Consider the following 16070-nt stretch of genomic DNA (forward strand, 5'->3'; position numbering starts at 1 on the left):
CCGACTTATTACTAAATTAGATTCTAAATAGTGACTCATCATACCTAAAAGGCCTTTATGACTTAATACGTAAAATTCCAATCTGTATAAATATTGAAAGTAAATATAATGAAGTTGAACTGAAATTGAATGAAATATCTGTTAGCTCGTTCACCCCTGAAATTTCATAATGAACTATTCCAACCTTTGAATTGGAGGAGTTCAAATAAGTCTTCAGGGGTACCGATGAATAAGTTAAAAGTTCAGACAAAATGGAATTGACATCTAGTCGATCTGGAAATTAATATTTACCACAGGGGTTTGAAGAGTTCAATATATCATATATAAAACTGTATAGACAGACCCCTGTGCTGTACACAACTGAATTAACCATTCTTATTGATGATAATGTAGAAAGAATGAGACAAAGGATTTCCGTTACAGAAGTTTTTACACACACAAAAATTGATCATAATTTTCATTCCAATGGCAATATATTCCGTCTTTGCGTATTGCAGAGTTATCTTCTCTTGGGAGCAGGTATTGATTGTTACGTCATTGGTTTGTGTGAGAAAATTACGTCGGTTTCTCAAAAATTGATGACGTTACTCTCCCAAACAAGTGACGTAACAATCAATATCTGCGACCAAGAGAAGATAACTCTGCAATACGCAAAGACGGAATACATTATATTTGTGAGATGAATAATACCACAATTATTTAATACAATGAAAAAACACTTTCTGTGTATAGATTTTAATGACATGTTTTTATTTGCAAGTACAGTGTAGGTGATTTTGAAAGTGAAAAAACACAAACCAGATCTTAGGGAAATTCACGGTAACAATATCCAGTCAAATGTACAATATAACAACAATAATAACAAGGTCGCAGGAATGTTCCACAAGCTTCGAAATGAACGTGATCTGTTTTGTTTGTAAGTCATTGCACAGAGCAGCATTAACATATGCCTACATTTCGTATGTCACAAAGGCACAACGAAAAATTCTAGCTTCCTGGTAATTATAAATAGATAAAATATTGGCCAGAGATGACACTACAATTAAAAAAAACCAACAACAAGCTTCCTTTACCGTTTAGATTTATATAACAAATCCAGAACTTATCATTTGTGTCATGCAGGATCAAATGTATTGTAGAACACTTGTTTTGAATTTCCAGAAGGAAATGGAACACATCTTCAGAATTCTTTTTCTTTACCATCTAAAAACATCAAGCAATATACTAAACCAATATGCTACAAAATAGAATTTGGGCCGATTTTCAACGTGGCAGTTTGCAATTGCGTGTCATGTGACCAGCGGTTTATTTGTCATAAACACTCACCAACCAATGAAAATCATGCAAGGTCATAATGATGACAATGGAATTGGATAAACATGTATATGACAATTTGGAATATTACATGTTAACTGCATAATGTACAATGTAAGTGATTTCATGAAACCAATGTGTAACTGTACATGTCCGCATGTATACGAATCACTGAGCAGGAAGTTATATGAGCATCAATTCTAGGATTTCATATACATGTATACATATGCCAATGGAATTAGGTTAGATTGCTGTCTGAGTCAATGATATACCTGAATATTCAGGTATTTTCTTCAATATTCATTAATTGTATCTGCTGTTTTTTTCTATAATAAACTTTAATTGTTTTCTTAAAACAAATGAAGGCTTGTTCAAATGTTGTACAAGTTTCATCAGAGTTGTTGAGAGAGAGAGAGAGAGAGAGAGAGAGAGAGAGAGAGAGAGAGAGGGGGCATGCAATCACTTGGAAAGAAAAATATCTTCTTGGTTAACAAAACTAATCTAAGGATAAGTTGTCATACAATTCATACACGTTGAAAATAAATTGCAACTTGATAATTTAAAAACGTAATTCATAAACAATTTCAAACAACCAATAATCTACAAGTAAGTCTTAAATATATCACAGAAAAAAACTTAATAGCTGTACCATAACAGATACAGAATCTTCATCAAGTACAAAAATAAAACAGATTTAGAAATGACAAAATCGATAATAAAATTCGTCTACACAGAAAGATACCATCCGCTCTCATTTCTTACCCGACATATATATGTATTAGTATATATAGAACAAACAAACGTCTAAGTCACCCAGAGTCAAACATCCAAATGACTGAACACATCTAAACAAAACATCCTACTGGTTCTCAACAAAATATAAAAAATCAATAGACAGTTAAGTATCTACAGGAAACGCACACTAAACATTTTATAGAATCTATTTGGTCTTATAAAGACTAGACACAAGCTACTTTGTAATGACTTTGGTTGAAATTCTGGTAAAATGGCCCTATCTGGTTTTGATACTTGTATTACTTCAACAAATCAATCAAAATATACCTCTTGCAACGACACTTAATGTAATTGTTTTTATTAATTAAAGCACTACACAAAGGTTACTCAAAATCCATTTGCTTACCCGGGGTAACTCATCCACCCCTGAAGACACATTTGAACTCTTTCAATTCAAAGATTGGCATAGTCCATTATGAAATTTCAGGGGTGAATGAGTTGGAGGTTGGATTTTAGATTTATTGCCTCGAAATGGAAATCTAATATACAACCCTGATTATGAACAAAATAAACCTCATTCTGGAATACATGTATTATCAAAAAAAGATAATTTTCATAGGTGAACTTTTACTCCTTGTTAAGGGAGAATACCACTGTTACAATAGGGGGAACTCTTCAATAAATTATACATGATTTTGTAATATATACAATTCATTATCATGACAAGTTTTTTTTTAGACAACTTTTGTACAACTATTTCATTGCAATGAAATAAAACGACGACAACAAACCGTGTCTCCGAGCATGTAAACCCGTAAACGATATACACAATGGTATATACAGCTGTATACATGTATACATGTATTACTTCCAGCATAGCAACTCTTTTTCCTGGTGGATTTATTTTTCCTGTAATTGCAGCCTGCACAAATACACACGAAAATAAATCCCAGAATTTGTTGCACATCTTATCAACATAGAGTATAACCTTTCACATCGCTCTGTGAAATTAAAACTCTTCAAATTTGTTCCAGGAAGAAAAACACGAAAAATTGATGGGGTTAAATATACCCCCTTTGTAGTACACATATATACAGCTGTATGTGGTATACAGATGACTTACAGGGCAGTTAGATACTGAAGCTTGTGAGAGAAAATATGATAAAATATTAACTAAAGCACCTCGAAGCTCATCAGTTTGTCACACAAAATTCTTAATATAATGCTCATCACAATCTTATACTCTATTTAAAACAATGTCTCGTACAGGTATTTTTGGCCGCTATATATCTGGTACAGCCCTGCTTGATTGGGAGGGGAGGGTCTGACAATGCCCCTACATCAGCTACAACTAGCTAGTTAATGTCTTTTATGCGTTTCATAAATTTTGTTCACTGTCATATTGCCGGTTTGATGAAGAATTCAATATTTTAACTGCTGCTATGTCAAAATGATAAGGCTCATTTTGCGGGGCTAAAGTCCCGCACTAACTCTTTTACAAAATTAGCTTTTGCAATCGTTTTGGTAAATTTAGTTTTATTCCCTCATATTACTTTCGTCAGTAAAGATATATATTACTTATGAACTTTTCCAAACATTTTCTATTCAAATGTTTATGAAAAGTTTGAAAATAAAATAAAATAATGCACACAAAAATGGCATAGCACTGTCAACCAACACATGTCATTGCTTTCGATTAATTTTATGCTATTAAAAATATCTTTCATCCATATCATGTTGTACCTATTACTATGACACCATGCTAGTCATTCATTCCAGCACTAGATATCATTGATAAATACTCTAAATGCATATATTTATTATGGTCATTTGATGAAATACATGCTTATTGCATTTTATCTAAACATATATTCCTATCACTGTACTCTTTCACTCGACATTTGTTGGTCACACTTTCACCACAACATAAAACATCAACACTTTGGCTAGTTTTAACATCAAAATGTTTCTTTGTCTCGACATTTCTTACTTCATAGCTATATCCCTTGGTGGAGGAACCTAACATAACGAGCTTTCTGTTCATTCTTCACATGATAACACATCAGACTGATCGACCGACACAACCGACCATGGAACTTTGAGACAGACCCTTGGTCTGATTATAGGGGCCTGTTCGTTTATGCGGAACAACCGGTTTGTCTGTTTTTTGAATGAAACAATTTCTGGTATGAATCTTTGCGGACCTGCAAATGTTATGAAGGCCTTGCAAGGCTTTGTCAAGGCTCGTCTGAAAGCAGCATATCATGTTAATAGGTCCGAAAACGGCCTAGGTCTATAAAAATGGCTGCCCTTCTTGGTGAGAGTCAGATCCATCATCTTCTACATAGAATTCATCATCACAAAGAGTTTGAGATACTGTTTCTCTCAGATTTGCGGATAAAATTTATAATATATTATGGGCTATAGACATCAATCTCCTGGTGGTGGATCCTTTAGATGTAAGAAGACAAAAGCTGTAGAGTCTAAACCCGCAACTCAAAGAGAAGTATCAAAACTCCCTGGTGTAAGTAACCAGATACACACACAGGTCAGGGGTTTACAGTGTCGGCCCTTGTGGCACATTACTTGTGTACAATATTGAACAAACAAATTAATTGATGTTCAAATTTAATTTGTTATCTAACAGAAAGTTTGGTTACAGTATTCCAACCAATGGTAGGAGTTGTATCACTAAGTAACACCATGTCAACAGATGATTGGTTATGGTCGTCCAACCGATCGTATGAGAAACCATATCACTGCATGAGGAACACCATGTCATTTGTTTGAGTTACACTTGGGTCTAGTTGAACAAAATGGACTCTGGGTCTTGGTTTTGTAGTTGGGCAACGTGACGAAGAACATCTTTTTTGGTGATAATTCCTAAGAGACGACTGCAAAATAAAATGTTAAGATTCATTAAAATAATGTACCAATAAACATGGGGTCAATCTGATAAGATTTAATTTATTTTTTGCAATGTTACATTTCCATTTATTATAAAGTGTATATACCGGGAAATGTATGTCCCAATCTTATACTTTTGTCCTTTCCATGCACCCTCGTGAAGAGAGCAAGTTCACCACGAAAGTGAATATAAGTAAGTTAACACAGCAAGGTATAAGGAATGACATGTGATGGGTACAATTAACACAGCAATAATATGGACATGTGATGGGCAAACAATATTTCACTGGGCAAATGTTTTTTCGATACACAGTAATGCAAATTCATTGATTGCATTGACAGATTTTTCGGTTTTGAGATTGTTTTTATTGCAACAGTAATCAGTAACACATTATGAACTTTAAATCAAATAGTAGCCGGTATCTTTTTTCTTAAAAAGGCATGACAAACCTTGAAACGCAACGTAATGAACTGTGTGTGTGTCACGCGTCACACTGAACCTATATTCTTCATTGAGGTATATAGTTAACCTTTATTCACGTCATATGAATCTTGGCATTCCTGACAAAGTCTTATATTTGTAATTACAATTTAATACCGAAAACACTACAATCAGACATGGAGCACAAGGTAGATTTCTCTGGTGAAAAGTATTAGTCTGGAACCATGAATTAAGTCATCATCAATCTTGTTATATATTTCAGCATAGAAAAACAAACCACTGAAATACCTAGCAAACACACTGTTATGTAAACCTCTGCAGTAAAACTGGCAAACACACTATTAACTATAGATATATGTACCACATCCTCTTCAAAATTTCGGACCTAGCTTGTTCTTATAGTGCCATGTACGCCAATACTACCAGTCTTTGAATTTTACAGTAGGAGTATACAAATCACATGATTTCAGCAAATTACAAGAAAGTATAAGATTTCAGCACAGGATACACTAGCATGAGAATGGTTCGATAGCTTATTTCAAACATATTTTTTTCAATAAAGAAAAGGATTACGAAACTGGCAAAGCCTAAGTATAACAGCCTAGAAATGTACTCTATGTATTAATAAGATACTACAGTTACTTTCCGATTATTCAAATTGCTGTGATTTACTAAAATGCTTCAAAATAAAATGCTTCTCAGTGAAATTAAAATTATGTGATAATTATTACTATATGTACAAAGTATATGTGGAAAAAGTTTCATTTAAAGGGTCACCGATGTGAAAAATCATACAATTAATATAAAGCTTAAACATGAATTCTAAAATCATAATTACGTTTGGTTTAATTATAAGTGGATGGAGTTATTTCGTTAAAATTATTAAACTGGATTGTGTCTTTTTGCGGATTAACTAGCTATTTCTTTTAAATGTTAACACTGAGTTCCTTAAATATTAACACAGAATTCCACATCAAACTTATAAATATAAAGGCAAATGTTGATTCCAAAAGGTTCAGACAGTGATAGTGAAGTCAAGTGGTGCTTAAGTATATTGGGGAAAAAATCACGTATTGTCCTCAATCAAGAATTACAGTTATCCAATACACAATTTTGTTTATTTATTCTCTCTAAAAAGTCAACAGTCCTGATTTATTTTTTCAATTTCTGTGAGTTGCAAATGACATAGATTCAGAAACTACCCCACATCTAAAATTATGAATTTTACCAATACCAATTTAAAGAAGGAATCATCATGTAAGAGAAAATGTATTATGATATGGATTGATTTAATCCAATTCACTTCCTTAGAAACTATAGTTGGAAGAGACGGGGAAAATCTCAGGAATACAGGTCATAATGTTTTGAAAAAATCAAAAGATCCATTTTTAAAAATTTTTTTTTTTTAATTAATCTCAATTAAAAGCTTTTTAACTTGCACTGTCAGCTTTAAGAATCTGATATGCTGCAAATCTTTGTGACAAGTTTCTCCTCTTCCATAACAATAAGACGCCAGTAAAATATCTTATTTTAGTTTGTCTTGGTTCATAAAGGTGGAGACACAATGTTGACAAGAATACAAGAATTATTATTAACACTCAGACAGTCCTCTGTTTAATGTCTTTTAAAAGTGAGGGAGGCAACTCTGACAAAAAATACTGGTTTAATTTGCACATTTGGATATCCTTAATAATACGAAATATAGCGAAAGTAAATCAAAGGAAATTTTAGCATCAACACAACAAAATTATCGAGTGATTTAAAACAGTATTAAATGATATATAATTATTAATAAAAAAAAAAGCACACTATTATAAATGCACACAATACATAGTAGAAGCAATGAAATGTTACCCGGGCAACTCATGTGTGGGTTCATCGGTGTCCTTTCTTTTAACCTTTTTCAACTGCCTGATGGATAATAACATATAGCATACTGAAGTATGTGGCAAACAATGCTACAGGGAGTAAACACACAATAACGTAGGGCTTACAATCAACCAGGACAGCAATTATACTGTGTTGGGGGAGGGCAATAATCCTAGAGGGGTGCCAAGTATCAACCAGGAAAACAAGCAATTATACTGTGGTAGGGGAGGCAATAACCCAAGAGGGGTGCCAAATATCAACCAGGAAAACAAGCAATTATACTGTGGTATGGGAGACAATAATCCTAGAGGGGTGCCAAATATCAACAAGCAAAACAGGCAATTATACTGTGTTGGGGTGTAAATAATCTATCAACCAGGAAAACAAGCAATCAATCATGGGGAAAAACAATAAATCAAGAATTGGACTCTTTGACTGGGTTCAAAGAATCATACGCCAGAGATGGAGATGTCAGCAAATCACCAGGAGAGAAAACAAGTAATTATTTGAGGGAAGGGGGTAAACGATCCTATATGGTATAAGGAGACAGCCAAAGGAACAAGTACTCCTACAAAGGGGCACAAAATCGTTCAGGAAAGAAACATTGGGCTCAAAATCATGCTTGGAAATAACAGCCAAAATAAAACAAAATCCAGGTGAGGGACAAACAGATTCAAATAAACAGGAAACCAATCACAATTCCTTGAAGAGGTAAATTTATAATAAAACCAGATCTCTTAATTTGTTTTTTAATTTTTTTTTTTTTTTTTTTGCTTCTTGATTAATTACCTGTCTATTTTATCGGTATTCAAAACTACAGTTTAAACAGGTTTATGAGTTCTCATCATATAGCCCCTTGCCATGATAAATGTTATCACATTAAAATCTACACATGTTGAGCATTTCTATAATAAATAAGAGAGAAAACAGACAATGATCTTATTCTTTTTAATTCTTCACATTGTTATAATAGTATGGAAATATACACAATTTAAGTTTGAAGTAAACCTTCTGGATTATCATTGTTTTCTTAATTGTAATTCGTAGCAATATAACATTGATTCTATTTTTTTGTCATGGCCCGAGTTGAGTGTATTTACTTTCCATGCTAACATATATACCGATATCTAAAGTAGCAAATTTTTTCAAGTTAGGTTTATTTGTTGATTTTTTAATAAAATGTTTAAAACTCATTGTTGATTTGATCATTTCAGCCTTTGTTATGTAAGAACTCATAAATTTTCTGGCTCTGGATGATATCTAAACAGACATTCTGACTCCACTAAGAAAGACACATTCAAATAAACACGAAAAATCATCATACCTGGTAAGCAAAAATTCCAGTTTCAATGGGTAACATCCGAGTCAAATTTATCTTTCCAGTCCTCCAAAAAGAAACTGATTCTACAGTGAAACCTGACTTGACCACACACTTTACCTTAGGGACATTTCATTATAAATTTTTAAGGCATCATGTATAGCCCCTATAGAGACAAGATTACGTATATATGTGTCTTTTCACCAAGCTTTCATTGCCATCCTGTTCATATCTGATCAAATTATTAAGTCTCTGTTGACGTCATTGAAGATTGGTTTACCGTATTCTAATCTTTTCAAATTCTGACCAAAGACCTCAGTTCTCTGATGTCAGTGAAGAGACTTCTGGACTTCAGGATTAGCAACACTCTGTCTAAAAATATCTGACCAAGTTATCGGTCCCCCTTGATGTTGATATTGACAGGTTTCACTGTAGAGGAAAGACGGCGTATTCTATATATATATATAGGGTAATATTATATACTGACCCGTTATGCGTTACCAGAGTCTGTCGCAAGCCAAGTTTTCGGAACATCTCTACGACCGTCTCCATCGGTGTCTGGTCTGTAATGGTCACGGGGGCCTAAACACATAATGAGAGGTGATGAGAAACTGTTAACGACTGGAAGGGATACAGTCTGATAATCTGCACACATAAATAGTTTTCAAGAAAACATCACTGAAAACTTCTCTGCATCTACCAGATTCTCAATCACAGCTAAAGTGTAATTCATAAAAATAAAATTAGTTACTTATATTAACTTCTACACTGGCAGCAATGGATATCTAATAATAATTTAATCTTGCATGTAACAAGCATTTTCATTGGCTTAAAAAATTATGTTATCAGCCAATAACGTAAACAAATGACGTCAATGTTTGTAATGTTGCTTTTGATTGGCTGATACAGCAGGGCAATAATTTCTAAGAGAAAAGAGTCCATCAATAAAAGTGGATTTCCACAAGGATTGTGTAAAGTAGATTAAATTATATATATTCAAGTTAATCCTTAAATAACAATTTAAAGAAAACAACAACAATGGTATGAGGTTTGACAGCTTTATTATGTAATGATAATATGCTACTTCATCTAATATCTTTTGGCAAATGGGGGGCGACAAATGCACGAGTACCCCAAGAAATATACATGTAAGACTAGGCAGGAGATGGTCATGACTGTGGCAGTAGGGCTGTTACCTACTGCGGAAAGTAGGGCTGTTACCTACTGGAGAAAGTAGGGCTGTTACCTACTTGAAGTTTCATGACCATGGCGGAGCCTGAGACCAGAGGAAACTTAAGTTGCAGGGAGGAGAGATGATTGGAGCGAGTGCTGCCAACCAGACAGTCATGACCCGGTTTATCCAGCCTATTTATAGATGAGAGATGAGCTAATGGGCTCAGACAATGAATATGTAGGAATATTTAATTATTTGGGGGCACTTATATAGGAATTATATAAGAAAGCCTGCCCGAGGTGGGTAAAGTACATTGGTCGCACCCAGGTAAACATGTAATGTAACACGAGGGCGAATTCGAAGATGATATTGGTCATTCATGCAAGGTGTATGTATGTGTTTAATGGAGGTTGAGGGGTGGATGGATGGATAGCGAGTGATGCAGACGTCTTCAGTATCGGCGGTAGAATGAGAGCGAGGCTAGTGACGTATGTGTGGTCAAGATGTAGTGGTCAAGCTTGCATGTGTAATGAGGATGCGCAGTGGAACATGTTATGTGCATGTAAGATACGCTCCGATCCCAAGAGAGTGAGGTATGGAAACAGCTGGGTGTTGGGAAATTATTGTAATTTTTAAAACTTTGGTTAACAAATAACCATCACTATAAGGCAAAATATTAAAAAAAAACACACTGTATATCTCCTACTGAAATATGAAGAGTACGCAGGCTTTTTACTTCGAATGTGGTGAAGGGCGACCTTTGACCTTTTAACTTCGTCTGATGACAACAAAATCTTATAAGGCGAATAAGTCGCCATTACCACACATGGTATACAAATTGACATGTTCATAAACTAAACTTATGTTTGTACACAAGCTTTTCACTTTAAAAGTGGTAAAGTTTGACCTCTGACCCTTTAACTTTGGCTGATGACCATCAAAACTGAATCAAGTGTAGAATTTAAATACAAACTCAATCTATAGAAGGATTCATGAGATATCAAGTACAATGTCATGCTTTTTACCACTGGCGCACTGACGGATGCTGCACACACTGACAAAGTAATTATTATACATCCACTTCCTCTAGACGGTAGAATTAAGACCTATTTATTATGTACACATATATTTTAAATCTCACGGCGTGAGGCAAAATCTCCCAGATTTTCACCTCTGATAAAGTCTCGTGGCATGGGATATAAAATTAAGGAAATTCATGAAAACCTCACAGTTATCAAAGATCGATATGTCAGCGACTTCTTGAAGCTGTTTACTCGAGACTTTGCTGCAAGATTTTATTTTGTTTTGACCGACGAATCACATGAACCACATAATGATGTACCTATTAATGCCAAATGCTGGAGATTTGAGGGAGAGGTGTATTGGATGGTTGTATCTTACCAGGTCAAGGATCTTCCTCAATTTGAGAGGAGCTGGGTCGTTAAGGTTACTGGGAACGTGGCTGGAAAAGTACACAATGGAACTGGATACTATACCCTCCTGGTTCTTCCTCGAATTCTCTGTAAACATACAAAGGGAGGTAACCATACCAGTTTTTAAATCATAGAAGTATTGCAAACTGGATACTATAGTCAGTCGTCAATAGTAAACCACTACGCCTAGAGATTAAACGAGTTACAGAAAACCGCCATTCATCACTAAAGTCACCACTTACCTATAGCGAGGTTGACGTCCCTGCGGAGGACAAATCCAACGAGGTACTGCGACTCGCGGGACACGACCACGGGGAAGCCATTGTGGTCCGACGTTTTCAGTGTAGATTCTGGTGAAAACAACATTTCATATGCCATAAATTTGGGGGTATAGTGCGCACTAGAGTATAGTGCGCAGGTACGCTTTTGGGGTCAGATTTAAAGGGGGGAAAAGATGTTGTTGTTTTTTTTTTTTTTTTTTTTAAATTCTGAAAATACCGTATTTTACTGCAACATTGTTATGTATCATCTCAAAAAAAATGTATTTATGTAGAATTACACAGACACATTTTTAAAAACAATATGATAACAAAATGATACGTTATCATATTCACTGCAAACAAAGAGCATTTTTTTTTCTACCACATATACACCAGGATTATGTTTTGCGCTGCAGTTTAATTTTTGACCTCCATATAATGAAGGCGAACATTTCTAAAGAGCATAACATACATTGTTTGTTGAAAAGCAAAAATTTGATTGAGCGGAAATTTCCTGGTATAACGTATGTATTTGGAGCCAACTTTTCTGTCCCATTCCCAATGAGATTTACGACATTTTTGTTTAAGAAATCTGAAAGCCGCTAAGGCCTTTTCTTCTGCGAATTGTTGTAACAGAGTTTACTTTATCAGATTTATTCCTATTAACACGTCATTTAAGGACGTGGCTATACAAACCTAGCTCCTCCAGTGTCATGGTGTCTTGTGTGATCACACAGAGAGGAGGATCGTTCCGTCTGCAACACAAAACAAGTCGACATAACTATGACAGCTAGTCAGGGATCTACAATCCAAGCTCCATAACCAACACAATTACACTTGTATAATAATTCATTGTATTTTGTCACTTGAAGTTCAGTATAGCAGCAGTAATGGAAAATTGTTCACAATTTAAACATTAATTTACAATGAATGATTATAGTATCACTATTAAAGTTAATTCTAAATGAGTGAAAAGAAGGACTTTTCATGATAACTGTTTTCTTTGAAGAAATCAATACTGCAAAAGTAATTTATGTTTTCTAATTTTCTCAAAAATTTTGTTGAACAAATTTTAACTTAAATGTTTGGAAATAGGCATCTGTATTTACAAATTACAAGACTAAACAACATCTTGGATATTAGTATTAATATTGTCGGTTGACATGAACAAATTAAGTAAGCTGAAATATGAAATACGAATGTCGGAGGATCAGGTAAACTGTATGACATGCTAGTAATAAGGGAAAGCTTACAGTGGATAAACATGTGAATGTTGAATAAATTGTGATCAAAAATCAAAGCAACAATCAAATACATGTTTATGTGGCAAAAGCAACAACTGGCAAAAGCAACAACAATACATTGGTTTCAAACAAGAGTCAAAAAGTGCCTGTATCGCTCCTCTGTGGGTTTTGATAGGTATTAATTAACAGCTTATATAAAATGCACGAAATCACCTGGAGACCAACATGGATTGTATCACTTATCTACAGTAGTACCTGCTGTACATGTTATTGGTATAAAAGGTGTAAATATTTATGACAATTTGAGATTGTGGTCGTACATATTTTGCAATTATTATTGAGTCAAGCAATACCAATATCACAACACTCGTTCAGGCAATAAGATGATCATTTGCATTGCACCAATTTTGATCCAGTGGGCCTGTCGAACGTAGGTCAGAAAGAAGGGTGTTTATCCAATCTACCCAAATAACAAATATTACAACACCTGTTAACTCACTCCCCCCCAAAAAAATTTTATAATGAACTATCCCGACCATTGAATCGGAGGGGTTCAAATGTGTCCTCAGGGGTGAATGAGCTGATTTTTAGGGCCATCAGAGGATTAGTCATATTAAGTAGAGCTGGCCCTATATAGATAATAAGAACTATTTTCAAAAAATCTCATCCAATCAGAGACCAGCTAATTGGGCAGCCATCCCTTTTCCTTTAAAATTACCCCAGAAATACTACAACTTGGTCTGGTGAACTGTTATAGAATAAAATGGTTAGTAAATTAAAAAAAAAAAAATTGTAAACAGTAACTGACTTTTTAAGATGCTATGCCTTGGCATTTAATTTACTTGCTTTATAATCATAATGCTTTCTGTAATGGTATGCTGGCTTTATAGCATAAGCACCGGTAAAACACAGCATAACTGATATCAAGTGCATTTATTGTATGAATTTATTGGAATGCAATCAATACATTATGTAATTTTCAATTATTAATTGAACCAACATTTGATTATTCTAGATTCTACCAATGGATGTAAAATTGACATCGGAAATAATGTTTTTGTCAAAGAAGTGTCATTATGCAGAATGCAGTGGTTAAAGCAAATTAACAAAAACCTTAATTGAAGTGTAACATTTTGCAAACATTTCAAGCAGAATGTGCATTATACTGGTCAACAAATAAAGCTTGTAAACATCGATGTCCCATTTGGCTGTGGCCGTTGATAAAAAGAAATGGTCCATAGGGCCTGCATTGCTCACCTGTTTCTTTTTCCCTTTTTTTTTTACCATATGAACCTCAGGCCCCAGGAGAGATACACTCTTCCTTTATCCCAAAACTCCTTCCCAAATCAAAATGACCAAGGAATGTTTCTAGCAAATTTATTCTTTCATTGCAAATTTGTTCAAGATCTGTATATATTATAGTTATTGAACTAGGGGTAGGAATCTTGATAATTTTCATGTTATAAACCTAGGTTCCCAATGGGGTGAAACCTGTATTGCTTACCTGTTTCTTTTACAGTATATTGTTAGAGGTTAGTGGGCTTCGAAAATTCATTATAAATCCTGTATAATCCTGTATACCCCTCTGTACTCTGTGTAAGTCATCCTATCTATATATAATCATGTACTGATGTAATTTTGCCTTATGACTAAAACAAATAATGTGTTTTTCAGGTTTCATCACTCATAAAATGTCAGGAAAGTCAGTTGGTGTACCAACATTTCAGTTAATTGATGAAAACTGTTCATAAAACCCTATATTACATAGAACCAAAAACTTACATTACCAGAATCTTTAAATATTGGATTTTGGACATTTCCTGTTTAGTGTTATCAGTATGCTTATCAAAGATTTTTTCTTATCAACTCATGCATTCCTACACTTATAAAATGGACTTGTCCAGTCTTTGATCTGGTAAGGTTCAAATGTGACTTCAGGGATGAATGGGTTAATCTTTTACTTGAATGTGGCTCAAAAACATTGAATCAGTAGGGCACCAGTAGGGTCACAGACTCAGTTTAAAAACCTGAAACGCACATTTAAATTTTAGGCCAATACTATTTTTTGATAACACAAAGTTTAATTTCTTTAATGAACATGATTACTGCCACCACCGTGCAGAATTCACTTCCTAAGGTGACAAAAGCTGCATGGTCAACAAAGCTAGAGAGATTAATTAGTATACACTTTAGTGAGCGGGCTTTGCCGGAGTATATACCTGCTCGTAGTCTGTAGAGGGTCACTGATAAGTCGTGTCTCCGAGTCACTCCTTTGCTTCCTGTTAAGCCTGGGACGTTGGTCCCTTTACAGGCAAATAGGAATCCTTCATTTATCATTTGTATACCATTATATAGGTGTACAGGTGAAGAATAACATCAATTTTAAGGATTCCGATAATAATACTACCTTACAAATGACATAAAGATTTATAAGATAAGAGTTATTTCTCTTGATAAAAACCCCCACATATCATTGGTATTATGATATATTCCAGTTAGAATGTTATCAAAGCATGCATTCTTGTGTGTTTTAAGTGTGTTTTAAATGGGTCACCAATTACAAAAGCGACTATTTTTAGAACATGTTATACAAGTATCTTGGTGCTGAACTCTTTTATAATGGGAGATTCGTGTCAAATTAAGGAAGCAGGTAACCTTAAATTCAACCATTAAAACAAAATATCAAAATATATTAAGAATGTTACGGTAGGCCGGTATCAAGAGATCAACAGTAAGGTAAATAACATTTATCAGGAAAATTCAACAGCTTGGCTTTTATCCGATAAACAACAAGATATTTATATGATAAACAACTAGGTATTGATCAGATCAACAGCTCGATAGGTATCTATCAGATTTACCAGCCTCATAGGGGACATATAGAAGAAAATCTCTAAAATTCCTTCTGTTTCTGTAAGAATGGAGGATTTTAATCAAACCTCCTTTTGCAAAGGGGACTTAATAGTATTTATCATATCAACATCTAGCTATTAATCAGATCAACTAGCTATTATTCAGATCAACAGCTAGCTATTTATCAGATCAACAACTAGCTATTATTCAGATCAAAAGCTAGCTATTATTCATATAAACAGCTAGAGATTATTCAGATCAGCAAGCTATTTTTCAGATAAACAGCTAGATATTATTCAGATCAACAGCTAGCAATTACTCAGATCAACAGCTAGCTATCATTCAGATCAACAGCTAGCTTTTACTCAGATCAACAGCTAGCTATTATTCAGATAAACAGCTAGATATTATTCAGATCAACAGCTAGCAATTACTCAGATCAACAGCTAGCTTTTACTCAGATCAACAGCTAGCTTTTACTCAGATAAACAGCTAGACATTATTCAAATCAACAGCTAGCT

The 16070-nt window shown here is 34.3% G+C and overlaps 1 protein-coding gene across 10 annotated transcripts in view; it reads right to left on the reverse strand.

The window, feature by feature from the left end:
- Window positions 1-729: 729 nt before the first annotated feature.
- LOC110466201 (H(+)/Cl(-) exchange transporter 3-like) overlaps window positions 730-16070 on the reverse strand; it is a 73837-nt gene continuing 58496 nt past the window's right edge. For 6 of the 10 annotated variants that reach the window (XM_021522567.1, XM_021522563.1, XM_021522566.1 and 3 more), the window contains 6 exons: window positions 14916-14999; window positions 12149-12207; window positions 11435-11542; window positions 11161-11279; window positions 9073-9167; window positions 730-4943 (listed from right to left, as the gene is read on the reverse strand). In XM_021522567.1, coding sequence (XP_021378242.1) covers window positions 4853-4943; window positions 9073-9167; window positions 11161-11279; window positions 11435-11542; window positions 12149-12207; window positions 14916-14999 — 556 coding nt within the window. In that variant the 3' untranslated portion in view covers window positions 730-4852. The remainder of the gene's footprint in view (window positions 4944-9072; window positions 9168-11160; window positions 11280-11434; window positions 11543-12148; window positions 12208-14915; window positions 15000-16070) is intronic. The other 4 variants (XM_021522571.1, XM_021522570.1, XM_021522569.1 and 1 more) reach the window with 1 other exon arrangement.

This window comes from Mizuhopecten yessoensis, unplaced genomic scaffold (assembly GCF_002113885.1).
Source record: "Mizuhopecten yessoensis strain PY_sf001 unplaced genomic scaffold, ASM211388v2 scaffold11125, whole genome shotgun sequence".
Lineage (NCBI taxonomy): Eukaryota > Metazoa > Mollusca > Bivalvia > Pectinida > Pectinidae > Mizuhopecten > Mizuhopecten yessoensis.